Source organism: Apteryx mantelli, unplaced genomic scaffold (genome assembly GCF_036417845.1).
Source record: "Apteryx mantelli isolate bAptMan1 unplaced genomic scaffold, bAptMan1.hap1 HAP1_SCAFFOLD_20, whole genome shotgun sequence".
Lineage (NCBI taxonomy): Eukaryota > Metazoa > Chordata > Aves > Apterygiformes > Apterygidae > Apteryx > Apteryx mantelli.
Genome location: NW_027118553.1, coordinates 9,201,384 through 9,228,960, shown reverse-complemented (window position 1 = coordinate 9,228,960; position 27,577 = coordinate 9,201,384). Strand labels below are relative to the sequence as shown.

Below are 27,577 nucleotides of genomic sequence, written 5' to 3'. Positions count from 1 at the left end.
TTTTTCAGCAGTGGTAACATTGCCTTTGCTCTCCACAGATGACTCCCCCTGTGTCCCGTACCAGGACTGAGCGTTTTTTCCTAACTTTATTTTTATTATGAGTATTATTACTATTATTAGTAGTATTTGTTATCATGTTGCTACACAAATGCTTGGATTCATTGCACTTTTCCTGAGACTGCTCTGTCTCACCTGGTACCCACATTAAATTGTTTCAAAGACTGGGTCAGAGCTGACTCCCTCATAGTGTCTCTGCAATAAAGAAGATTCTACCTGGTGCAGAGTCCGAGTGCTGGGTTTCCTCCAAATCTGTTGGCAAGAATAGGCCCAAGGAATTGCACCCCAGAAGCACCAGCTGCACAGGGTTCTCCATGCGTTCATGAGCAAAAAGCTCATAATAGTGCAATGATCTCTTAGAGACCAAGGGCTGGGTTTAGGACTCACCCGTCAGTGTCCAGTGACAGTGGAGGAGATGAATGGTCATGGATTTAAACACCCAGAAATGTTCCACATGTTAAAGCATGGTGTCAGATGCCCGTCCTTCTGGCGGGGAAGCTGGAGGTGCCAGGAGAGCTCCGGGAATCTCCTGGGACAGTGTGTGCCTGGGGTGGGCAGTGAGTGGAGCCTCACAAAGGGAGAAGTCCTTCAAGGTGGAGTCACCTGAAGGTAAAACCCTTAACCCAGGGATCCGTGGGCAAAGCAGGACTCTACAATCCCAGCAGACACACTGGGGACCCATCTGGCATGGGGAGGAGAGAGTGGAGAGTGATTCATGTCACCATCAATGAAATACCAGGGGCAGGATCTAGAGGCTCACCTGGACACAACTAGCACCCTTGGAAATTCTCCATAGTGCCTCCAAGCACCAGCCACATCCGCAGTCCCCTGGAGGGATTAGAGGCCGTGAACCTCATTTGGTTGGGTCTGCTTCCCACCCTGACCAGCATGGCCAGTGCAGAGTCACCCTGTGGCCCCACAGCCTGCTCACTCTGCAGAGCAGCACCACCAGCTCTGCAGGGAACAGGGGAGGGGGTGTGGGAATGGCCAATGAGATCAGAGGAGGTATTGGGAGAGATGAGAAGGAAGTGGAAGTGGGCTTGAAAGTGTCTTGGAGAGAAAAATGCCAACTTTTAATCCAAAACAATGTTCAGAGTGTGGGTACACTAAAGTGAGCTCGCGGTGCAGAACCAGAAGTCCTTGCTCTGCTGGCCCTCCACATGGTCTGGGAAGTGCCTGAAGAAGGATCAATGCTCCCCACCCTCCCAGCTCATTGTGCCATCATCCCTCCTGAAGGGAGGCACCAAAAAGAAGGCTGGGAGCCCTTGTGGGAGCTTGCATTGAGGGAAGCAGGACCCAGGAGCCATATGAGTTTGCTGCTGTCCCTCAGGCCCTGTCCCCAGCACATATTCTTCAGACAATCTCCTCCCCCCCCTCATTCTGGTCCTTACCCCAAATGTCTCCCCCAGACAAGGCTCCATGCCCAGCTGAAGGACTGAGCATTCAGCTGTGAGCCCAGGGAGGATGAGTCCTCTGCTGGGTCCTCTGCAGGGCTGGCAGGGAGCATGCAGAGGAGGTTCTGGGACCATCTACTGGGCCTGTGGACCATCCTCTTCCCATGGGTGCCCTCAAACAGAGTCTGTCAGAACACAGATCCAGCCCAGCTTCTTGTTGCATGAACAGAGAGGAGAAACTGTCCCAGGAAACTCCTCCCAGACCCAGCCCCTCATACCAGCCATTTCCAGCACTGGCCATTCTCCATGGTGCTGATGAGGGGTGATCTTGGAATGTGTCCAGCTCTGTCTGCCTGCTGAGTTGAAGGAAAAAATAAAAGAATAAGCAGGGTGGATGAGCAGCACTGGGGCAGGGGCCAGAAGATCTTTAAAACTCTCCTGGAGAAGGCACTTACCAGCCTGATCTAACTGTAAAGTTAGCCCAGCTCAGAGCAGATCATGGTCCTGCAGATCTCTGGTGGTCCCTCCCAAGCCAAATCCTCTAGGAGGAAGGGGCTTGAAAGTGGAGTCCTGGGCAGGGGACACTGTTGTGGGGTTGAGTCCTTGCTGGCATTTGTACTGCCTGGTCAAGCCTGTCCTCAGAGTCACACAGTGAGAGAGTTCATCCTCCAAAGGAGTCTCTGCTCCATGGGCAACAGGAGTCAAACCAGTGATTTACCCTGGGTAAATCCATGCGAACTGTTCCCAGGCACCTTCTTCTCCTTCATGTGCCCAGAAATATGATCTGAGATTATTTGCTGCATGACTCACTCCTCACCATAGTGAGGTTGAAATGCCTGCAGCTCCCCCGGTTGCCTTCTGGGCCTTTTTGGAAGATGGATTTAACAATTGCCTTTCTGCAGTCGTTGGGACTGCACCCCACCTCCACCACCTTTCAAAGATGATAGCGAGTGACCTTGCACTGACAGGAGTCAGCTCTCACAGCATCCTCGTATGCAGCCCATCTAACCTCATTGACTTGTATAGTTTGAGTCTCACAAGTAATCCCTCATGAACCTTGTCCACTCTTGGCTGTTTCTCTCCTCTGCAGTCCTGACTCAAGGCACAGCCCAAGAGACCTTGCTTGTGAAAATGGAAGCTAACAAGGGGTTGACTTGCTCAGATCTATCTGCATCTGCTGCTACAAGATTCCCTGTCCCTGTCCTGTTTCCTGTGGCCTGGTGAGGCCACATCTGGAGTACTGTGTCCAGTTCTGGGCCCCCAGTAAAAGAGGGATATGGCACTACTGGAGCAAGTTCAGCGAAGGGCTACAAAGATAATTAGGGGACTGGAGCATCTCTCTTATGAGGAAAGGCTGAGAGAGCTGGGTCTGTTTAGCCTGGAGAAGAGAAGGCTGAGGGGGGGATCTTATCAATGTGTACAAGTATCTGAAGGGAGGGTGTCAAGAGGATGGGACCAGACTCTTTTCAGTGGTGCCCAGTGACAGGAAGCGAGGCAACGGGCACAAACTGAAACACAGAAAATTCCATCTGAACATGAGGAAAAACTTTTTCACTGTGAGGGTGACAGAGCACTGGAACAGGTTGCCCAGAGAGGTTGTGGAGTCTCCTTCTCTGGAGACATTCAAAACCCACCTGGATGTGATCCTGTGTAATGTGCTCTAGGTGACCCTGCTTGAGCAGGGGGCTTGGACTAGATGATCTCCAGAGGTCCCTTCCAACCTCAACCATTCTGTGATTCTGTGATTCTGTGATTTATAGTAACTTTAGATCTTAGGGTTAGTGTAACATTATTGCCTACTATCAGTCCTTGATGTCATGCTATTACAGATGGTATTTCTCTTGTAAGTATAGTTTTAAAGATGGGTTGTGACTGATCTTCAATACCCGACTTGTCCCATGGGCAGCATGAAAAGGCAGAACTTGTTAGAGATATGTTTCAGGTGTTTTTTCCAATTATCAGTGTTCCCACAGTTAGCAGGTAACACCACATTTCCCTGCAAGAGAAGACACCTAGGTCTTGGACATAACCCAAGCCTCACTTATGGTTAAGTTACTCCCTTCAGTGTCTACAGCATCCCACACTCCTTTTCCATGGTGAAAGAGCAGAGTCACCCAGATTGATCCCTGAGCTGGATGTTTAACCACAACCTCACCTCCAGGACTTTGATAGGGTTTTATTTCTGTTTTAACAGAAATTCATGCAGCTACGGACACAAACCCCTTATCTATGGGACTTCCCATGGGAGTTTGTTGTTTATTTAGCCACCTTACAACTTCCCACAAATGGGATCCTCACATAGAAGTATTCTATGAGAGAAGAGTCACTCTTGTGCAGCTGTTGATTCTGTCGTCCACTCCATCTTTCTACTATCCCATTACCTGGAGGGTGATACCATAGGTGAAAAGTCTGCTGACCTCTGTTTGAAGCACATCGCGTTTGCAGTTCTTTATTCTTCAGATGTGTTCCATTATCAGATTGCATCTCTCTGGGAAAGGGGAAAGTAGCAAACCAGTGGTTCAAACCAGCAAGGCTTGCTAGTCCAGTTGCAGCTCAGGTGGGGTGCACGTTCCCTCTACCGATAATTATTTCTGCTCCGGCAAGGATTTATTTCCAGCCTTCAGGTGTTTGCATGAGTCTGGAGGGTAGCCTAAAACAAAGGCCACCCTCTGGTTTCCTTTGTGCTGAGACAAATTCCGCTTGCTTTGCAGCAGCTGGGGTCCATCACACCCTACGTTCTTCCCTGAACCTTCTTCCAAGGTAGGAATTGATTGGTCGGTCACAACACAAGATGTAAGTAGAGTTCAATTTCTCAGAAGATGTTCTAGGATACCAGACTAGAATGCACATAGGTGCCTTTGTCAAAAGAAACACCTGTAGGTATGAAAAGAGGCTTCTTGCCTTAAATAGGGTCAAGTATGAAATTCAAAGAACACAGAACTCAAGGGTTTGAAAAAGAATGATTGGTTTTATCCTCAGAAGAAATTCTCTCCAGAGGGAGAGGGAGACAGAGCCCAGGGAAGCTTGCCCTGCTGCTGCCGACAGCCCTCATTCTCCAGGCTGCCTCCGCAGAGGCTTGTCCCCCAGCTCTCACCTCCAGCCAGGGTGGGGGACAGTTGCGCCTGGAGAGGGTGAGGCCTCACAGTGGCAAACCCTCTTCTCATGTCCAGGCTGCCTCTGCCTTCAGTGAGGGACAGACCCAAGCTGCATCTTCCCATTCTGGGCTGGGAAAGGCTTGGAGCCTTGCCAAGATGAGGGGGACACAGGGTGTCCTGCCCCAGCTCCGGTGGCATCTCCTGGTCTCTGCTGCTCTGCAGGCCTCTCAGGAAACCCACACTCTGTCCTCTGCTCCCTCTGAACCTCGGTACCACATAGCTTCTAGCTGGGAGTCATGAACAGGAAGGAAGAGGAGGCCGGTCCTGCGAGGAGGGAGAGGCCTGGCCTTCTGGGGAGGCTCGGTAGCAACCCCCTGGCCTTGTGCTGTCTCCAGCTGGCTGAGAAACAGGAGCAGAGTGGAGCAGTACCTGCACCAGAGCCTGCTGCACTTGGAGAACCTTGAGGCATCCTTGCAGGAGGCAGCTGTGAGGTTCATTGATGAGCCACAAACCCAGTCCCATCCCTGCCCACACAGACTGGCTGACAGGAGGTTCTTCAGTCCCTCACACCATCTCTGGATCCTGCACCCTGGGGACCATGCTTGGCCTCATAGGCAAGCTCAGGAAGTGCGGGATAGATGAGTGGACAGGGAGGTGGACTGAGAACTGGCTGAATGTTAGAGCACAGAGAGTTGTGATCACTGGCCCAAAGTCTCGTTGGAGGCCTGTAGCTAGCGGTGTCCCCCAGGGGTCAGGACTGGGCCCAGCCCTGTTCAACTTCTTCATCAAAGACCTGGATGAAGGCACAGAGTGCACCCTCAGCAAGTTGGCTGATGACACAAAACTGGGAGGAGTGGCTGATACACCAGAGGGCTGTGCTGCCATTCAGAGAGACCTGGACAGGCTGGAGAGGTGGGCGGAGAGGAACCTCATGAAATTCACAAAGGCAAGTGCAGGGTCCTGCACCTAGGGAGGAATAAGCCCATGCACCAGGACAGGTTGGGGCTGACCTGCTGGAAAGCAGCTCTGCCGAGAAGGACCTGGGAGTGCTGGTGGACACCAAGTTAAGCATGAGGCAGCAATGTGCCCTTGTGGCCAAGAAGGCCAATGGTATGCTGGGGTGCATCAGGAAGAGTGGTGCCAGCAGGTTGAGGGAGGTGATTCTCCCCCTCTCCTCAGCCCTGGTGAGGCCACATCTGGAGTACTGCGTCCAGTTCTGGGCTCCCCAGTACAAGAGGGATGTGGCACTACTGGAGCAAGTCCAGCGAAGGGCTACAAAGATGATTAGGGGACTGGAGCATCTCTCTTATGAGGAAAGGCTGAGAGAGCTGGGCCTGTTCAGCCTGGAGAAGAGAAGGCTGAGAGGAGATCTTATCAACGTGTACAAGTATCTTAAGGGAGGGTGTCAAGAGGATGGGACCAGACTCTTTTCAGTGGTGCCCAGTGACAGGAAGCGAGGCAACGGGCACAAACTGAAACACAGAAAATTCCATCTGAACATGAGGAAAAACTTTTTCACTGTGAGGGTGACAGAGCACTGGAACAGGTTGCCCAGAGAGGTTGTGGAGTCTCCTTCTCTGGAGATATTCAAAACGCGCCTGGATGCAATCCTGTGCAACGTGCTGTAGGTGACCCTGCTTGAGCAGGGGGTTTGGAGTAGATGATCTCCAGAGGTCCCTTCCAACCTCACCTATTCTGTGATTCTGTGATTCTGTAACTGACTCTCATCCTCCATCTCCAGGGATTATAATGGGAACTTAGACAAGGAGCTCACATGCAGACACCTGTGTTGTGCTCACTTCAGTTTTAGCAAGGGGAATCCCACCTCCCATGTGTTTGTGGAGTTCATGGGAGGGATCTACATCCTGCTGCATCCCAGGGCCTTCTAAACGGGCATGAGATGCCCAAACTGACTCCTCTGAATCAGCACCTGAACCATGGGAAAATGAGCTTCCTTCTTGTCCTCTTCTAGGTGTCCTGCCTAGTTAAGACATGGGAATATGGCTTTCCAAGGTGGGACATTTCCATCTCTCATAGATAACCATCCTCTGATGAAACAAGTGACAATGCTGTAACTGGTCTCTGCATTGTTTAGAGAGGGACCAAAGGTGATTATTTTGGTTTACCTCAGGGAACATTTCCCAGGAGGAGGCAGCACAAGGGACAGAGAAATTCATGTCTTCAGCTGGGCCACTATTGCCAAGTGGGGCCAGGCTCCTGGGATGGTAGGAGGTCATGGCAACCTGACAGTACTGCTGAGAAACACCTTTGTCCAGGAGCAGCTCCTCTGCCAGGAGCAGCAGGGCTCCGGGCACTGCCTGCTGCTGCTGACATGAGATGAGACACGACAGCGAGAAGTGAAAGGCAGTGTGGAGTGGGAGGATGTCTGACAGTTCACTGTGGAAGAAATCTTCACAGCCCTGAACACGGTAAGTCTCTGGCTGCAGGGCAATGCTACTGAGGTTCCTGGAGGGCTCTTCTCAACCTATTCCATCCCATCACTCATAAGTTTTCTACAGATAGCTCTCCCAGCTTCTCCAGTGTTGGGGAGGAGGAGATGCTTCAGAGCAGGGATTCCCTGCCACACCGTCACAGGGACAGGGCATGCTGCTACCTTCTCCCAAGGACAGCTGCAGGGCTGTGAAGCTGGGACGTGCACACAGGTCTGCGCAGGGCTGTGATTCAGAGCCGTGTCCTTGCAGCACAGAGGAAGGTGAAAAAAGGGTACTTGAAAGGGAAGGAGCTTTCCTTGCAGGGCTTTCAGTTTCCTAATTTGGGCAGGGAGGAAAAAGGGAAGAGTTTGCTGGTTTGTCAAGGGACTGGGACTCTCAAACCTTCACTCTCAGAGCTCAACAGGTCTGTGAGAAAGGTCAGCAAACCCCTTCAACCCCACCTCCACCTACAGCAACAGCAGCAGCACCTTCATGGCTTGCTCAGGGTTTATGTGACCTGCTGCTTAGGACCTGCAAGCACAGAGATGCCCCTGCCCAGGGCTCAGTCCTGGAAGGTTTCTGTAGGGCAGAAGTAAGCACACAGAGGGTGGGGCAGGGTCTGTGAGCGCCGACAGGGAAACGATGTTGGGGGAGAGAAAGCTCCAGGCAGCAGGGACAGCTCCAGGTAGGAAAAATGGGCAGGGAAGGAGAGGGAATTGCTAACAGAAAAATCATGGGAGGATGGATTTGGGCAAGTCATGGTCAGTCCCTGCAATGAAGACACCTTCCTCTGAGCAAGCTCCCCCTGTGTCTCCTCTGTGACCCAGCAGAGCCTCTGCCCTGACAGCCACGGGGTCCAGGGCATGAGCTGCCTCCTCTGCAGCCAGACCTCCAGCAGAGGAGAGGGGCCTCTCTCCTGCCTCGGGCCCAGTTTGCGCTACCCGACAAAGGGGCTGAGAGCAACTACCCTGCAAATGTCCCCTTCGGCAAGGAGACATGCCCAACTGGGTAAGGTGAGGGCTTTCCAGAGTGCCCGTCTGTCTCTCTCTCTCTCCTTGCCTCCCTTGGCAGCAGGATCGTGGTGCTGCTCCTTGTTTCCCCTCCTCTCCATGATGCTCCTGTTCTTCTCTCGGGCTCCCTGGGGTTCAGGGTTTTCAGCTGCAGTTTAGACACCGACGCTGCAAGCTGTGGAACAGAGGGGTCTGCACGGTGATGAGGTTCCCCCAGCCCCCTTCTAACCTGTGCAGCTCCAGGAAATGCAGTCTGTGCAGCTGGGAAATGAGCTGACTCTCCCTTAAGGAGAGCCCATCTTCAGTCCTAACGGTCCTTGGACTGTTTCCCTGTGGTGTCCTGCCAGGCTGCAAGTGCCCTCCAGAAAGGCACTGCTGTCTCATAGCACCTCTGTGATATCTGAGAGATAAATGAAGAAGGTGCAGAGATGCTGGGAGTATGGAGCTGGTGTTGGGAGGCTGTATATGGGCATTGGAAAAGAGCCCTGTGTGTCCTTGGCTGGAAGGACAGTGTGGAGAGGCCTCTCGGGTGCCTGGAGAAAGGGTGAGACATTTGGAGATGTGCGCTTTGAAACTGGACTCGTCTGCTCTCAGCAGGGGCTGGTTTCTTTTTAGGGCAACATATGAGTGCGATCATACTCCAGCTCAAAGAGATGCAAGCACAGGACAGCTGGGAATGAGACTAATAGTCAGACAAGCTTCCTCACTCTGCAACAAGGGACAGTGAATCCATTTTTCTCAGGATTCACAGCAGAAATGCTGAGAATTGCTGCCTTTGAGGAACATTCCCCAGTGGTGACAGGGGCATCTCAAAGAAAATTAAAAAATCCCCCAAACTCTGCTCCTCAAACCTCATTCTTTAGAATTGGGAGTGAAGACGGGGAAAAGCCCTTCCACAAGGTGAGTGGATTTCACCTGACAGAAATTGAGAATGTCTGAGCTAGTCACTCCCATTCCCCTATACCCACTGCTTTACAGCAGGACTGACTCCTCTGGAGCTCATGGGCAGAGGTCCCTACTCCTCACAGCACACTCAGCCAGAGCAAAGTGAAGCTCAAGCAAGGGAGGTGCACAAAGATCCTCTCCGTAAAGAGAGAGGCAAAGTGGGGGGTTGCATGAGAACTGGAACATTTGGGGATTTTTTTTACTTGAAAAGTCTCTCCTAACTTCTCAATGTCTTTTCTTCTTTCAACAGTCCCCCATGCCTGGAGATAGCAAAATGTCCAACAGCAGCTCCCTCACTGAGTTCCTCCTCCTGGCATTCGCGGACACATGGGAGCTGCAGCTCTTGCACTTCTCGCTCTTCCTGGGCATCTACCTGGCTGCCCTCCTGGGCAACGGCCTCATCATCACAGCCGTAGCCTGCGACCACCACCTCCACACCCCCATGTACTTCTTCCTCCTCAACTTCTCCCTGCTCGACCTTGGCACCATCTCCACCACTGTCCCCAAATCCATGGCCAATTCCCTCTGGAACACCAGGGCCATTTCCTACTTGGGCTGTGCTGCCCAGGTCTTCCTATTTTTCTTCTTGTTAGGAGGAGAGTATTCTCTTCTCACTGTCATGGCCTATGACCGCTACGTTGCCATCTGCAAACCCCTGCACTATGGGACCATCATGGGCAGCAGAGCTTGTGTCAAAATGGCAGCAGCTGCCTGGGGCAGTGGTTTTCTCAATGCTCTCCTGCACACTGGGAATACCTTTTCAATACCACTCTGCCAAGGCAATGTCGTGGACCAGTTCTTCTGTGAAATCCCCCAGATCCTCAAGCTCTCCTGCTCAGACTCCTACCTCAGGGAAGTTGGGCTTAGTGTGGTTAGTCTTTGTTTAGCCTTTGGGTGTTTCATTTTCATTGTGCTGTCCTACGTGCAGATCTTCACTGCTGTGCTGAGGATCCCCTCTGAGCAGAGCCGGCACAAAGCCTTTTCCATGTGCCTCCCTCACCTGGCCGTGGTTTCCCTGTTTATCAGCACTGGGCTGTTTGCCTACCTGAAGCCCCCTTCCCTCTCCTTCCCAGCTCTGGATCTGGTGGTGGCTGTTCTGTACACAGTGCTGCCTCCAACAGTGAACCCCCTCATCTACAGCATGAGGAACAAGGAGCTCAAAGATGCCCTGAGGAAAGTGATTTCATGGACATTTTTCAGCAGTGGTAGCATTGCCATTGCTCTCCACAAATGACTCCCATTGTATCCCATACCAGGACTGTGCATTGTTTGTTCACTGTATTTTTATTATTACTTATTATTATTATTATTATTATTATTTGTTGTTGTTGTTGTTGTTGTCATGTTGTTGCACAAATGCTTGGGTTCATTCCACCTTTACTGGGGCTGCTCTGTCTCACCTGGTGCCTATATAAAATTGTGTCTGATTAATAATTACTCGGTCAGAGCTGCCTCCCTCACAGTATCTCTGTAATAAAGTAGCTTCTACCCAGTGTAGTACCTGAAGACTGGGCTTTTCTTCTAAAGCTGGTACCAAGAAATTGCACCCCAGAGGGGCCTGCTGCACAGGGTTCTCCATGGGTTTAGAGGCACAAAGCTCATAATCATGTTGTGATTTCTTACAGACCAAGGGCTGGATTTAGGACTCACCCATTGGTGTCCAGTGAGAGTGGAGATGACCAATTGTCACTGATGTACATACGCAGGGCTTTCCCATATGTTAAGGCACAGTGTCAGGTGTCCATCCTTCTGGAGGCGAAGCTGGAGGTGCCAGGAGAGTACAGGGGATCTCCTAGGATAGCGTGTGCTTGGGGTGGGCAGTGAGAGGAGCCTCACAAAGGGAGAGGTCCTCCAAGGTGGAGTTCCCTAAAGATAAAACGCTAAATGCAGGTATCCACGGGCAAAGCAGGGCTCTGCAATCCCTGCAGAGGCAGCAGGGACATATCTGTCATGGGGAAGGGAGACTGGACAGTGATTTACGTCATCGTCTGTGAAATACCAGGGGCAGGATCTAGAGGCACACCTGGTCACAACTAGTACCCTTGGAAATGCTCCGTAGTCCCTCCAAGCACCTGCCACATCTGCAGACCCCTGGAGGGATTAGAGGCTGTGACCCCCCATTTGGTTGGATCTGCTCCTCTCTCGCACCAGCGTGGCCAGTGCAGAGTTACCAGTGGCCCTGTGGCCTCACAGCCTGCTCGCTCTTCGGAGCAGCACCATCAACTCGGGGCCCTGTGGGAGAACAGGGTGAGGGTGTGGGAGTGGCCAGCAAGAGCAGAGGAGGGATTGGGAGACATCAGAAGGAAGCGGAACTGGGCTTGGAGAGAAAAATGCCGACCTTTAATCCAAGACAATGTTCCGAATGTGGGTACACTAAAGCAACTCCATGGTGCAGAGCCAGAAGACTTTGCTGTCCTGGCCCTCCACATGGCGTGGAAGTGCCTGAAGAAGGATTAATGCTCCCCACCCTCCCAGCTCCTTGTGCCATCATCCCTCCCAACGGGTGGCACCAAAAGAAAAGCTGGGAGCCCTTGTGGGAGCTTGTGTTGAAGGAAGCAGCACCCAGGAGCCATATCAGTTTGCTGCTGTCCCTCAGGTCCTGTCCCCAGCACATCTCCTTCAGATAATCTCCCACACCCTGTATGCTGGTCCCTACCCCAGAAGTCACCCCAGAGAAGGCTCCATGCCCAGCTGGAGAACTGAGCATCCAGCTGTGAGCCCAGGGAGGATGAGCCCTCTCCTGGGTCCTCTGCAGGGCTGGCAGCGAGCATGCAGAGGAGGTCCTTGAGGCTGTCTACTGGACCTGTAGACCATCCTCCTCCCGGGGGGGGGCCTCATACAGGGTCTGTCAGAACAAAGATGCAACCCAGCTTGTTGTTGCATGAGCAGAGAGGAGAAACTGCCCCAGGAAACTCCTCCTAGACCTAGCCCCTCTTACCAGCCATTTCCAGCACTGGCCATTCCCCATGGTGCTGGTGAGGGGTGATCTTGGAATGTGACCATCTCGGTCTGCCTGCTGTGCTCAGCACCTGTATGGGGGGAATGGCCATCCTGCCTGGCCTCTCTCCCTGGGCCCAGACCCCAGCACATGGCCTTCTGCTAACCCCAGGGGGACAGGATGAGGCCTGGGCAGGGGCTGGTGGGAGGCTGCTAGGCAGGAAGGCCTTGGGGAATGGGGCACTGAGGACTGTCATGGTGACCATGCTGGGGATGGGGGGGGGTGCTTCCCCATCCCAGAATGCACCCTGTCCTGTGTGGTGCCTGCACAGTGGGGCCGTGGGGCCACATGCAGGGCAGCAGGGTTGGGTCAGCGCAGGGATGGGGTGCAGACGGGAGTCACAACATTCCAGAAGCTCCCCACAGTCATGGAGGGGACTCACTGCTGCTTGTGAGTTCAAGGGTCTTTTGGGGGCTGCAGCCACTGGCACCGCCTGCTAGGACTCCCAGACCCAGCACAGATGGTAGGTGTCAAGCACCACAGCTCAAGATGCCCCTCGTCCTGGGTCACTATCCTCTCTCAGGAGTACTGCCAGGTGTGTTACTCCCTGTGCAGGTGTGGAGAGAAGCTGCTGGAGCTTCTCTTCTAAGCCCTGCTGACCCCGACTCTGCCCACAGGCTCTGCCCTGGGTCAATTTATGTCTCCATATGCTCTCCCCTGAGACCACGTAGGGGCCTGAAGCACATAGTTCTGTTTGGAGCTGGCCACCATGGTCTGCCTGCGTAGTCCCAGGAGATCCCAGCAAGGCTATGCTTGGAGGTGAGGTTGTGATTCTCCTCAGTCAAAAATGGTGGGATTGGTCTGGCTGGGGGCCAAGGGGGCCAAAGGGAGGAAAGCACAACAGAGAACAAGGAGAAGGAAGGGAACTTTCAAATGAGTTTAATGAAAAAATAAAGAAATGACCACAATAGCTGAGCAGCACTGGGGTAGGGGACAGGAGATCTTAAAAAAAACTCTCCTGGAGAAAGCACTTACCAACCTGGTCTAACTGTAAAGTTAGACCAGCTCAGAGCAGATCATGGTCCTGGAGATTTCCCAACCCAAATCCTCTAGGAGGAAGAGACGGGAAAGCGGAGTCCTGGGCAGGGGACACTGCTGTGGGGCTGAGGCCTTGCTGGCATTTGTACTGCCTGGTCAAGCCTGTCCTCAGAGTTACACAGTGAGAGAGTTCATCCTCAAAAGGAGTCTCTGCTCCATGGGCAACAGGAGTCAAACCAGTGCAGGGAGACTGCAGAAAAGTTCTCAGGAACATGCCAGGCATTCAGCCCCTTCGACTGCTGAGGTGTCCCCAGACTGGTGCTTTGCCTCCTGGGTCTGAAGGGCTGAGAAATCTTTGGAGCCAGAGCAGATCGGAGTCCCACCTCCTGGACTCATGGGTTACAGGGCATCAGCAGGGCTGTAGCGGCTGCAGGGAGGGAATCACTGCCCAGGGCATGAGCAGATCCCCCTCTGCCCTCCCCTCTCTCTTCACACCCCGGAACAGAGATCATGTTTCCCATATTGGCCCTTCCTGCTGGGCTGTATTCCCAGCCAGAGGGGACGCAGGCTTCACCCTGGGGAAATGCAGGAGAGCCCAGTCTCATCTAGAGGAGCAGGGTCCCAGCACACCTGCTGGGTGGCCAGGGCTGCAGGCTGCAGACCCCACTCTGTTCCCCGCACACCTCCTGCCAAGGGCTGGAGGGTGCCCAGCAGCAAAGCAGGCATGCCTGGGGGTCTGGTGCCATTGGGGTGGTGGCCTTTGGACCAGCCTCTGTCTGTAAGGGACTCAGGAGCTTCTCTGCCTCCATGTTAGTGGCAAAGTTAGTGTCCCAGCTTGTTCTCTCTGGGGAGCTGAGGATTCAATTCTCTGGAAAAAGCAAAAAGGAAACGCTTTTGTCCATGGGACTTATACCACCCTGTAAACCCTCTACTGTCTTCTCCTGCTCTATCATCCCAGACATTCTTTGGCAGGGACATTTTTTGGTTTCTGACCCTGTTTTGAGCAGCAGGTTGCACTACAGGCCTCCTGTGGTCCCTTCAGCCTAAATAATCCTAAAATTATCCCAAATTATCCTAAAAGCCTATGATCTCAAGCCCCATTTCAAGCACAGAACAAATGTCTTTGGGACAGGAGTCACTTGTGCTTTATGGACCATCTAAAAGAAGGCAGGTGAACACCTCCTCCTCCTTCCTTGTTGACTGTAAGGGCAGCCTGGGAGGCACTGCCTCAGGCATAGCTACATTACCCTGGAAGTTCTTTGCATTCACCTTTAACCACATACAAGTCCATTGCCTGGATCCTCTCAGTGGAGAGGGGAGAAATGCAGGCTTTTCTGCAGGGTGAGTTCTCTACCTCTGTAGTTGCACCTCTAGGTAGATGGTGCCATGCTGCCCTTTCTTTCTTGCCTGAAGCTCAGTCTGGATGGGGATGTGAATGTGGAGGTTGCCTGTTACTGCAGTGACCTTGAGATGGTGGAGAGGTAGGAGGAATAACAGAGTCACTGCCCTGGAGTGCAGCAGAGAGGATTTCCTCTTGTTCAGGATCTGCTTGTCAGGATCCCACAGGTGACTGCCCTGGAGGGCAGAAGAGCGATGGAAGAGGCCGGAGAGTCCATCAGGGCCTGAGGTGAGGCTGGCAGAGATGAGCAGGGACTTTGTGATTTAAGACTTGAAAAGGCAGAAGGAAGTGCACAGAGGGTTGGAAGGGCAATGGGCTACCCAGGAAGAAGACACAGCCATTGTGTGTGGTGGAAGGGATGGAGTTAGGCAAGCCAAAGATCAGCTGCAGCTGGAGCAGGAACTAGGAAGAGACGGGGAGGGCAACCAGAAGGGCTTCTGTAAGTACATGGGCAGGACAAGGAAGGAAGGCAGCCAAGGAAAATGTGGTTTCCCTGCACGGTGGGGCAGGGGACGTAGTGACAAAGACAGGGGAAAGGCTGAGTGGCTCATTGCCTCTATTACCTTGTCTTTTACTGGTATTGTCTACTGCCAGGCCTCCCTGGCCCCCGAGTCCTTTGGCAGCATCTGTGTTAGCAAAGCCTCACCCATGGCAGAGGAAGATGCAGCTGGGGAGGACTTTTGCCCAGTGGGCACACACAAGTCCATGGGACCAAACGGGAAGCACCCCAGGGTGCACGGAGAGGTGCCTGGATTCATTGCAACACTGCTGTTAATCATCTTTTAAAAGTCAGGGTAATCAGGGAGGTTCCTGATGACTGGGAAAAGGCAGACATTGCACCCATTTTCCAGAAGGGCAAGAGGGAGGAGATGGGCAACGACAGGCTGGTCCTCTTCATCTCATTCCCTGGGAAGGTGATGGAGCAAATCCTCCTGGAAACCATCTCCAAGCCTATGAAGGACAAGGCCTGGAAGAGGCAGCATGGCTTGACCAAGGGGAAATGGAAACCATGCCTGACCAACCTGATTGCCTTCTACCATCAGATGAATGGCTTTGTGCACAAGGGGAAAACAGGAGATATTGTGAACCTTCCCTTTAGCAAGGCCTTTCACACAGTCCCCCAGAGTCTCCTTAGAGGCAAATTGTTGAGATCTGCCCTGGATCAATGGACCATAAGGCAGGTGGAAGATTGTCTGGACCATCAGGCTGAAACGCTGTGATCAGTGGTACAAGTTCCCTGGAGAGCTCTGTAAAGACGGCAGAGGCAGAGGAAGAAGAAAGGACAGAGAGGCAAAAGAAGAGACCTGAAACATGTCCATTTAAGTAAAGTAGTTCCTCAGAACAAAGTTTCTCCATGCAGATGATTGCCAGCAAATGTATTTTGATGAATAATGTATCTCTCTCTATATATGTTTACGCTCGCATAGACAGACTAATTCCTGTAGTGCATGAACATGGTGCTGCCAATGAATAAGGAAGAAAAAAATATTTGGCAATTGTAAAAACTGTGTGAAGTTTTGGAAATGAAGATTTTTTTTGTCAAAAAAAAAGAGACTCCTTTAAAACATTGCTTTAACACGGGTTTGTTGAGATTTGTGCAAATTTGGCCACTGAAAAATAGAGCATTTCCTTAAAGCTGGTCACCCTGCTTTCCTCACCAGTCGAGAGAGCCCGACACCTCACAGTGCGACATGCTCTGTGCAAAGAGTGAGGGGTGGCATGGACAGCCATGGGCAGGGGTGGTCTTCTGAGCACCAGGCTCTGTGTGAGACACAGCAATATCCTGTTTAGTGGTGTAGGCCTGATTATAACAGAAAAGTTTAGAAAAGAACATTAAAAATGACACAAGAAAGAAATTAAGACAAAGACTGAAAGCAAAGAAATGCTTTGTTATATTTTCCAGCTTTTAATTTTTTTGTGCTCTTATTGTCTTTCTTGATTTGTTCTGTTTTAGCATACTAGTGTTCTGGGGAGATTCTGCATTATCTTTCTGTCTGAAAAGGAAAGAGATTTTCAGAGCTGAGATGGGATGCAGTCACAGGGTCATGGAGGGCTAGTGCCATTGCAGGTGCCCTGGTCCCCTCTGCCCAACCTCCATCTGCAGCTCCGAGGGGCTCCAGTCTCCCGCAGGTCCCCTGTGAGAGCTGCCAGGCCCAGACAGGTACCTCAGAGATACCTGGGCCTCTCCAAGTGCCACTGGGTGCTTGTGGTTGGACACCTGAGCTCTGCCTGGAAAGGTGAAGAGCTGTTTTCTACATTAAAAAAAAGAAATATATGAGCCCACTTTCATCAGCCGAAAGGACTGAATAATGTTAATAAAATGTCAGTGTTTTCCTATGATGATGTAATGGAAATTTTGAGGAAGGGCATGAATCGCAGGAGAAGAAATGTTGATTTGCCCCTTAACTTGTGTTACCACTGCTCTGTCTGTTACGCTGTGGTTTTAACCTCACTAATCTTTCACATGGTTCCACATGCCCTGATTAAACTGATCATTTCTAAAGTCAACTTTGCATCAGACGATCTGGACATATGCACTTTCCATAGTTTTCCAGTCTTTCTTCTCCCCTTACTCTTTACAATTTAGATACTTCTCAACTCTCTAGTTGCTGCTTTAAGCTTCAGGGAGTCTGAAGCTTGCCTCATCTTTCAGCAGTCTAATTGTCTCTTCAACCAGTTCCTTCACTGTGTGTCTATCCAGCCTTTCCTATCTGTTTGTGAAGAACATTTCAAGGAAGGTTTTTCCTTGTAGACTGTGGACCTCACTGGAGGCAACTTGGACTTGACATACAGTTGAGGAGTGTCTTTAATTTCTTATGACACTGGATCAAGTTTATTTGTTTAATGGCAATTAAGACAAATCCTTCTGTGCCTTTTTGCAGCTAGTACTCTACAGAAAGCAGGGGAAGTGGTGCACATGAGCTGTAACATTTAGCTCCAGTCTTGAGTGGAAAAAGGTTAGATTTGAACAAGAGTGATCGAAGTCCCCAGTGGCTGATGAGAGAACTGTCAGTGCTGGGGAAGTGGAGAGGAAGGTTTTCCATACAGTGTCTGACCTCCAGGATGCTGCTTTTCCTACATGTCCAGACTTCATTAGGAGACACTCTTCATTAGGAGACACTATCAGTTGGAGAAAGTGGATATCACTCTAGGTTGTAAGCTGAAAAATAGGGAAAACTTTGAAAGCAGAAATCCTTCTCTTTTTTTTTTTTTTGATGCTCATTGAAATCTTCCTCTTGTAAATACACTGCTGAAACCTCTCCAATTAGCCACAGCACAAGAATTGAAGAGCTGAAGAAAATTATGGGGAGAGGCATGGCTCCTTAGGGGTTTTTGCATCTTAATGACCCCTTGGGTGTCTTTGGTGCTGAGCCCATGAACCTCAGATGCTGAGAGGAGACTGAAGCAACCTCTCAAGAAGTTTACGTCAGAAGCAAATTCCAAGTTTCCGGGAGCATTAACAGGTCCCGCTGAGGGCCATTACACAGAAAGGCTCCCCAGGGGCTGATTAGAGCGGAAAGTTGGAGGCCCTGATTGCAGGTAGGCAAAGGCAATGTGAGGGTGACTGTGATGCCAAGTCAACCTTGATGTGTGTTATCAAGCAGAGTGACCAGGCACTGACAACCAGCCCCTGGGTAGGGTGATCCTTTCCCTCACATGTTGCTCAGGGCTCTTCCTGGGGGCAGTTTGGGGGTAGGAGTGCACAATGCCATGTGCAGGACAAAGTTACAGCACCTCGCAGGCTCCTTGGAGGTGAGGAGGCAACGAGACCCGGTGCAATAAAGAAATGTCATTTTCTCGTAGGGCTTTGTGGCAGAAACACCAGCCATAGCTAAGAGGACAAAGACCTCAGTTCTTTTGGAGGCTTTCAGCTGTGGCATTGCCCTTGGTTGCCTCCACCACAAACTGTCCTACAGTGTGCCATTCCTGTGCCTCTTTCCCTGCAGCCTGTAGACACCCAATCTGCTTCTGCACCTTGCTCTCACTGTGGGATCTCCCCGCCTTTACTGACGTCTCTTTTTCCCTCACTTGCTTTTTGTTGAAACACAAGCCAGGGGCTGGTCACAGACTCCCTCTGGGTGATGTGCTGCACCACAGCACAACTGACATTTCTTTTTCCTGAAGTCCAGTCTGTACCTTTCAAGCTGCAGTTTATTTCCCCTTTTTTGTGCTCTTTCCCGCTAACAAGAAAAGCTCCATCAGCTCTGAAGCCGCCCTCCAAGCAGTCACATGCTGCTACTGCACTGGCCTTAGCCTCCACTTCACCAGGCTAAAGCAGCCCAGGTCCCTCAGCCTCTCCATACACTTTAGACCCAGCATCCCATATCGGCAGACTCCTCTGGACCCTCTCCAGTTTCTCCCCATTGCTCCAGCACTGGACAGCCCACACTAGAACACACTCTTCTGGATGTGACCACACCAGTGCTAAGTTGAGGGGGATAATAATTCCACCCTCCATCTCCAGTGATTACAATGGGAGCTTAGACAAGGAGCTCCCATGCAGACACCAATGTTGTGCTCACTTTGGCTTGGACAAGGGGAATCTCAGCTCCTGTGTTTTTGTGGAGTTCACGGGAGGGATCTGAATCCCACTCCAGCCCAGGAGCTTCTAACCTGGTGTAAGATGCTTCAATGGACTCATCAGAATCAATACCTGAACCATGGGTGAATGACCTCCCTTCTTGTCCCTGTCTAGGTGTCCTGCCTAGTTCAGAGATGGGAATAGGGAGCTCCAGAGTGGGACCTTTCCACCTCTTTCAGATAACCATCCTCTGATGAGAATTGTAATGCCAGAATCAGTCTTCCTTTAGTGCTTAGGGAGGGACCATCGGTGATTATTTTAGTTTACTTCAGGGAACATTTCGCAGGAGGGGGGAGCACAAGAGACAGAGAAATTCATGTCTTCAGCTGGGCCACTGTTGCCTAGTGGGACCAGGCTTCTGGGATGGTAGGAGCTCATGGCAACCTGTCAGCACTGCCCAGAGACAGCTGTGTGCAGGAGAAGCTCCTCTGCAAAGAGCAGCAGGGCTCCAGGCACTGCCTGCTCTTGCTGACATAAGATGAGGGAAGGCAGAGAGAAGTGAAAGGCAGCGTGGAGTGGGAGGCCAGAGGAGAGCTCCTTGTGGGAGAAATCTTCACAGCCCTTTACACAGTAAGTCTCTGGCTGCAGGGTAATTCTGCTAAGGTGCCTGGAGGGGACTTCTGAGGCCAGCCCATCCCATGACTGATAGGCTTTTTAAGAATTGCTCTCCCTGTTCTTCTAGTGCATAGGAGGAAGAGATGCTTTAGAGCAGGGATTCCCTGCTCTGTCACACCATCAGAGGGACAGGGCATGCTGCTACCTTCTCCCAGGGGCAGCTGCATGGGGGTGAAGCCTGGGTGTGCACTCAGGTCTGCGCAGGGCTGCAATTCAGAGAAGTTCAGAGCAGTGACTCTGCCACCCGTGAGGGTCAGCACTCAGCCTGCCTGGGGAACTCCCTACGGCACTGTAGGACAAAGCTCAGGGTGAGAGGAGCGACCCCCCAGCAGGGCAGGTTCATTCTCCCATCGAGAGGGTGCTGCATGGATCAGGGCTGCTCACAGCTCTAGCTCATGCACAGGGGATGTCTGAGGAGTCTTTTCATGAGGAATATCAAGAGAAGGGCTACTTCAAAGGGAAGGAGCTTTATGTGTCAGTGCTTTCAGTTTGCTCCCTAATTTTAGCAGGGAGAGATTTCTGTTTTGGCAAGGAACTGGGACTCCTAAACCTCCACTCTCAAAGATTAATAGGTCTGTGAGAACCCTCATCAAGCCGCTTTATCCTCACCTTAGCCGACAGACAGCATTAGCATCACCTTTATGGCCTTATAGGAGTTTATGTGACCTGCTCCTTAGGACCTGCATGCCCAGAGATGCCCCTGGACAGTGCTCCATCCTGGGAGGTTTCTGTAGGGCGGAACTGAGCACAGAGAGGGTGAGAAGGGGTCTGGGAGCACTGACTAGGAAAAAATGTTGTGACAAAGAAAGAGCTGCCAGCAGGGACAGCTCCAGGCAGCAGAGATAGGCAGGAAATGAGAGGGAGCTGCCAACAGAAACATCGTGGGAAAATGGATTTAGGCAAGTCATGGTCAGTACTTTTGATGCCAACATCTTCCTCTGAGCAAGCCCTCTGTGTCTCCTCTCCCACCCAGCAGAGCCTCTGCCCTGAAAGTTATGGAGTCCAGGGCATGAGCCATCTCCTCTGCAGCCAGACCTCTGGCATAGGAGAGGGGCCTCTCTCTTGCCACGGATCCACTTCATGCTGCCTGACAAGGGGACTGAGAGCGACTGCCCTGCGATGTCACCATCTGTGAGGTGGCATGCCCAGCTGGGTAAGGCTTTCCTGAGTTCCCATCTGTGTCTCTTTTCTGTTGCCCCTCTTGGCAGCAGGATCATGGGGTTGCTCCTTGTTTCTCTTCCTGTCCACGCTGCTCCTGTTCTTGATCTCAGGCTCCCTGGGGTGGGGTTCAGACACCGATGCTGCAAGCTGCGTGACAGAGGGGTCTTCATGGGAATGAGGTTGCCCCAGCCCCCTTCTGATCTGTGGAGTTCTGGGGTTTGGAAGCGAGCTGACTCTCCCTTAAGGAGACACTATGTTTAGTCCTAACAGTCCTTTGACCATTTCCCTGTTGTGTCCTGCTGGGCTGCAACCTGCCCTCTAGAAAGGCACAGTTGTCTCATAGCATGTCTGTGATATCTGAGAGACAAATGAAGAAGGTGCAGAGCTGCTGAGAGTATGGAGATGGTGTTGGGAGGCTGTAAATGGGCATCTGAAAAGAGCCCTGTGTGTCCTTGGCTCGAAAGGGAGTGTGGAGACCTCCCTCTGGTGCCCTGAGAAAGGCAGAGAAGGTTGGAGATCTGCGGTTTTGAAACTGGACTTGTCTGCTCTCAGCAGGGGCTGGTTTCTCTTTAAGGCTACATCTGAGTGTGATCGTCCTCCAGCTCAAAGAGTTGCAATCACAGGACAGCTGGGAACAAGACTAACAGACAAACTAGCTGTCCTCACTCTGCAGCAAGGGACAGGGAATCCATTTTTCCTGCCAAGGATTTCTACTCTCAAGGAACAGTCCTCAGGGGTGACAAGGACATCTACAAGAAAATAAACAATATTAAAAAATCCCTAAAACTCTGTTTATCAACCCTCATTCTTTACAGTTTGGAGTGAAGATGCTGAAAAGCCTTTCTACATGATGGATGGATTTCACCTGACAGAAATTGTGAATGTCAGAGCTAGTCACCCCCGTTGCCCCATTCCCACTACTGTGCAGCAGAACAGGCTCCTCTGGAGCCCATGGGCAGAGCTTCCTGCCCCTCAGCACACTCAGTGACCATAAACTGGAACTCGAGCAAGGGAGCTGAACAAAGATCCTCTCTGTAAAGAGAGAGGCAAAGTGGGGGGTTCCATGAGAACTGCAACATTTGGGGGGGGGGGGATTCATTGCTTGAAAAGTCTCTCCTAAATTCTCAATGTCTTTTCTTCTTTCAGCAGTCCCCCACGCCCAGAGATAGTAAAATGTCCAACAGCAGCTCCCTCAATGAGTTTCTCCTCTTGGCATTTGCAGACACACGGGAGCTGCAGCTCTTGCACTTCTCGCTCTTCCTGGGCATCTACCTGGCTGCCCTCCTCGGCAACGGCCTCATCATCACAGCCATAGCCTGCGACCACCGCCTCCACACCCCCATGTACTTCTTCCTCCTCAACCTCTCCCTCCTCGACCTTGGCTCCATCTCCGTCACGGTCCCCAAATCCATGGCCAATTCCCTCTGGAACACCAGGGCCATTTCATACTCAGGATGTGCTGCACAGGTCTTCCTGGCTTTCTTCTTGTTTGGAGGAGAGTTTTTTCTCCTCACTGTCATGGCCTATGACCGCTTTGTCGCCATCTGCAAACCCCTGCACTACGGGACCATCATGGGCAGCAGAGCTTGTGTCAAAATGGCAGCAGCTGCCTGGGCTGGTCGTTTTTTCCATGCTCTCCTGCACACTGCTAACACATTTTCAATGCCACTCTGCCAAGGCAATGTCATGGACCAGTTCTTCTGTGAAGTTCCTGAGATCCTCAAGCTCTCCTGCTCAGACTCCTACATCAGGGAAGCTGGGCTTATTGTGGTTAGTTCCTGTTTAACCTTTGGGTGCTTTGTTTTCATTGTGCTGTCCTACGTGCAGATCTTCACGGCTGTGCTGAGGATCCCCTCTGAGCAGGGCCGGCAAAAAGCCTTTTCCACGTGCCTGCCTCACCTGGCTGTGGTCTCCCTGTTTGTCAGCACAGTAATATTTGCCTACTTGAAGCCCCCCTCCATCTCTTCACCAGCTCTGGATCTGGTGCTGGCTGTTCTGTACACGGTGGTGCCTCCAACAGTGAACCCTCTCATCTACAGCATGAGGAACAAGGAGCTCAAGGATGCCCTGAGGAAAGTGGTTTTGTGGACATTTTTCAGCACTGGTAACATTGCCTTTGCTCTCCACAACTGAATCCCAGGGTATCCCAACCAGCCCTGAGCTTTGTTTGTTCACTTTATTTTTACTTTTATTGCTGTTATTATTATTTGTTATCATATTGCTACACAAACGCTTGGATTCATTCCACTTTTACTGAGACTGCTCTGTCTCACCTGGTACCCACAGAAAATTGTGTCTAATGCTGCATCAGAGCTGACTCCCTCGCAGTATCTCTGTAATAAAGTAGGTTCTTCCTGGTGCAGTGCCTGAAGGCTGTTTTTTTCTTCCCAAGCTTCTGTCAAGAAAAGGTGTCAGGAATTGCATGTCAAAAGGGCCTGCTGGGCAGAGTTGTCCATGGGTTTAGAAGCAAAAAGCTCCTAATCATGTAATGATCTCTTAGAGACCAAGGGCTGGATTTAGGACTCACCCATCACTGTCCAGTGACAGTGGAGATAATGAATTGTGAATGATGATGTGCACACCCAGGGCCGTTCCACACGTTAAAGCACAGTATCAGATGCCCGTCCTGCTGGAGGGGAATCTGGAGGTGCCAGGAGAGCTCTGGGAATCTCCTGGGACAGTGTGTACCTGCGGTGGGCAGTGAGTGGAGCCTCACAAAGGGAGAGGTACTCCAAGGTGGAGTCACCTAAAGGTAAAGTGCTAAACCCAGGTATCCGTGGGCAAAGCAGGAGTCTGCCATCCCAGCAGAGGCAGTGGGGACCCATCTGTCATGGGGAAGGGAGACTGGAGAGCGATTCATGTTGTCAATGTGATACGAGGGGCAAGATGTAGAGGCGCACCTGGACTCAATTAGTACCCTTGGAAATGCTCCCTAGTCCCTCCAAGCACCTGCCACATCCGCAGTCCCTGGAGGGATTAGAGGCCGTGATCCCCATTTGGTTGGGTCTGCTTCCCACCCTGACCAGCATGGCCAGTGCAGACTCAAACCCGTTGCCCTGTGGCCCCACAGCCCACTCACTCTGCAGAGCAGCACCATCAGTTCGGGGCCCTGCAGCAGAAGAGGGGAGGGGGTGTGGGAATGGCCAATGAGATCAGAGGAGGGATTGGGAGAGATGAGAAGGAAGTGGAAGTGGGCTTGAAATTGCCGACCTTTAATCCAAGACGATGTTCCGAGTGTGGGCACACTGAAGTGAGCTCCCAGTGCAGAGCCAGAAGTCCTTGCTCTGCTGGCCCTCCACATGGTCTGGGAAGTGCCTGAAGAAGGATTAATGCTCCCCGCCCTCCCAGCTCCTTGTGCCATCGTCCCTCCTGACGGGTGGCACCAAAAAGAAGGCTGGGAGCCCTTGTGGGAGCTTGTGTTGAAGGAAGCAGCACCCAGGAGCCATATCAGTTTGCTGCTGTCCCTCAGGCCCTGTCCCCAGCACATCTCCTTCAGACAACCTCCCCCACCCTGCATGCTGGCCATTACCCCAGAAGTCACCCCCAGACAAGGGTCCATGCCCCTCTAGAACACTGGACGTCCAACTGTGAGCCCTGGGAGGATGAACCCTCTCCTGGGTCCTCTGCAGGGCTGGCAGGGAGCATGCAGAGGAGGTCCTGGCACCATCTACTGGGCCTGTGGACCATCCTCTTCCCATGGGGGACCTCATACAGGGTCTGTCAGAACAAAGATGCAGCCCAGCTTGTTGCTGCATGAACAGAGAGGAGAAACTGCTCCAGGAAACTCCTCCCAGACCCAGCCCCTCATACAAGCCATTTCCAGCTTTGGTCATTCCCCATGGTGCTGGTGAGGGGTGATCGTTGGATGTGACCAGCTCCGTCTGCCTATTGGGCTCAGCACCTGTATGGGGATGGCCATCTGGCCTGGCCTCTCTCCTGGGGCCCAGGCACCAGCAGACCCCAGAGCATGGCCTTCTGCTAACCTCAGGGGGACAGGACCAGGGCTGGGCAGGGGATGTGGACTGGTGGGAGGCTGCTGGGCGGGAGGTCCTTGTGGGACAGGGCACTGAGGTCTGTCATGGGGACCATGCTGGGGGGATGTTTCCCCACCACAGAACAAACCCTGTCCTGTGCAGTGTCTGTACAGTGGGGCAGTGGGGCCGTGGGGCCATATGCAGGGCAGCAGGGCTGGGCCAGTGCAGAGATGGGGCACAGATGGGAGTCATGACACTCCAGGAAGCTCTCGATGGTCATGGAGGGGCCTCACTGTTCCTAGCAGGGTTGAGGGTCTCTTAGGGGCTGCAGCCATTGGTACTGTTTGCCAGAACTCCACACCCAGGACAGTTGTTTGTTGCCCAGCATTACAGCTCATGGTGCCACCTCTCCTGTGTTACCATCATCTTTCAGGAGCACTGCTGGGTGCGTCACTCCCTGCCTGGGTGTGGAGAGGAGCTGCTGGAGGTCTTCTCTTCTCACACCTGCTAATGCTGGCTCTGCCCTGGCATTGGCCCACAGGCTCTGCCCTGGGTTATGCTGTGTCTCCATACGCTCCCCCCTGAGACCATGTAGGGACCTGCAGCATGTATGTCTGCTTAGAGCTGGCCACCATGGCCCACCTGCATGGTCGCAGGAGAGTCCAGCAAGGCTGTGCTTGGAGGTGAGGCTGTGATTGTTCTCAGTCAACGTAGATGGGATGGTGTGGCTGGGGGCCAAGGGAAGGAAAGCACAAGAGAAAACAAGGAGAAGATGCAGTACGGGAAATTTCAAATGAGTTTAAAAAAAAAAAAAAAAAAAGCAATCATGATAGTTGAGCAGCACTGGGACAAGGGCCCAGAGAATTTTAAAAACTCTCCTGGAGAAAGCACTTACCAACATGATCTAACTGTAAAGTTAGCCCAGCTCACAGCAGATCATCGTCCTGGAGATCTCTGGTGGTCCCTCCCAACACAAATACTCTAGGAGGAAGGGGCTGGAAAGTGGAGTCCTGGGCAGGGGACACTGTTGTGGGGTTGAGGCCTTGCTGGCATTTGTACTGCCTGGTCAAACCTGTCAACCCTGTCCTCCAGAGTTACACAGTGAGCGAGTTCATCCTCAAAAGGAGTCCCTGCTCCATGGGCAACAGGAGTCAAAGCAGTGCAGGGAGACTGCAAAAAAGTTCTCAGGAACATGCCAGGCATTCAGCCCCTTCAACTGCTGAGGTGTCCCCAGACTGGTGCTTTGCATCCTGGGTCTGAAGGGCTGAGAAATCTTTAGAGCCAGAGGAGGTTGGAGTCCCACCTCCTGGACTCATGGGTTACAGGGCATCAGCAGGGCTGTACCGGCTGCAGGGAGGGAATCACTGCCCAGGGCATGAGCAGATCCCCCTCTGCCCTCCCCTCTCTCTTCACACCCCGGAACAGAGATCATGTTTCCCATGTTGGCCCTTCCTGCTGGGCTGTATTCCCAGCCAGAGGGGACGCAGGCTTCACCCTGGGGAAATGCAGGAGAGCCCAGTCTCATGTAGAGGAGCAGGGTCCCATCACACCTGTTGGGTGGCCAGGGCTGCAGGCTGCACACCCCATTCTGTTCCCCACAGACCTCCTGGCTGGGGCTGGAGGGTGCCCAGCAAGAAGGCAGGCATGCCTGGGGGTCTGGTGCCATTGGGGTGGTGGCCTTTGGACCAGCGTCTGTGTGTAAGGGACTCAGGAACTTGTCTGCCTCCATGTTAGTGGCAAAGTTAGTGTCCCAGCTTGTTCTCTCTGGAGAGCTGAGGATTTCATTCTCTGGAGAAAGGGAAAAAGGAAAGCCTTTCATCCATGGGACTTATACCACCCTGTCAACCCTCTGCTGTCTTCTCCTGCTCTGTCACGCCCGAAATCCTTTGGCAGAGACATTTTTTGGTTTCTGACCCTACTGTGAGCAACAGGTTGCTCTACAGGCCTCCTGTGGTCCCTTCAACCTGAATTTTCCCCAAAGTCTGTGATCTCAGGCCCCATTTCAAGCACAGAGCAAATGTCTCTGGGACAGGAGTCATTTGTGCTTTATGGACCATCTAAAAGAAGGCAGGTGAATACCTCCTCCTCCTTCCTTGTTGACTGTAAGGGCAGCCTGGGAGGCACTGCCTCAGGCATAGCTACATTACCCTGGAAGTTCTTTGCATTCACCTTTAACCACATACAAGTCCATTGCCTGGATCCCCTCAGTGGTGAGGGGAGAAATGCAGGCTTTTCTGCAGGGTGAGTTCTCTACCTCTGTAGTTGCACCTCTAGGTAGATGGTGCCATGCTGCCCTTTCTTTCTTGCCTGAAGCTCAGCCTGGATGGGGATGTGAATGTGGAGGTTGGCTGTTACTGCAGTGACCTTGTGATGGTGGAGAGGTAGGAGGAATAACAGAGTCACTGCCCTGGACTGCAGGAGACAGGATTTCATCTTGTTCAGGATGTGCTTGTCAAGATCCCACAGGTGACTGCCCTGGAGGGCAGAAGAGCGATGGAAAAGGCCGGAGAGTCCATCAGGGCCTGGCCTGAGGCTGGCACAGATGAGCAGGGACTTTGTGATTTAAGACTTGAAAAGGCAGAAGGAAGTGCACAGAGGGTTGGAAGGGGAATGGGCTACCCAGGAAGAAGACACAGCCATTGCCTGTGGTGGAAGGGATGGAGTTAGACAAGCCAAAGCTCAGCTGCAGCTGGAGCTTGCGCTGGAACTAGGAAGGGATGGGGAGGGCAACCAGAAGGACCTCTGTAAGTACATGAACAACACAAGGCAGGCAGCCAAGGAAAATATGGTCTCCCTGCTCAGTGGGGCAGGGACGTAGTGACAAAGACAGGGGAAAGGCTGAGGAGCTCACTGACTCTATTGCCTTGTCTTTTACTGGTGTTGCCTACTGCCAGGCCTCCCTGGCCCCCAAGTCCTTTGGCAGCTTCTGTGTTAGCA

The 27,577-nt window shown here is 52.2% G+C and overlaps 1 protein-coding gene across 1 annotated transcript; it reads left to right on the top strand.

The window, feature by feature from the left end:
- The first annotated feature begins 9,207 nt into the window (after positions 1-9,207).
- Positions 9,208-10,576, top strand: LOC136996006 (olfactory receptor 14A16-like). Its single transcript, XM_067317000.1, has 2 exons — positions 9,208-10,110; positions 10,559-10,576. Exons 1-2 carry the CDS (start codon positions 9,208-9,210, stop codon positions 10,574-10,576), a joined length of 921 nt encoding a protein of 306 aa, XP_067173101.1.
- The last annotated feature ends 17,001 nt before the right edge of the window (positions 10,577-27,577 follow it).

Coding starts and splice junctions, on each gene's coding strand:
- LOC136996006 (XM_067317000.1), top strand. CDS start 9,208: ATGTCCAACAGCAGCTCCCTCACTGAGTTCCTCCTCCTGGCATTCGCG.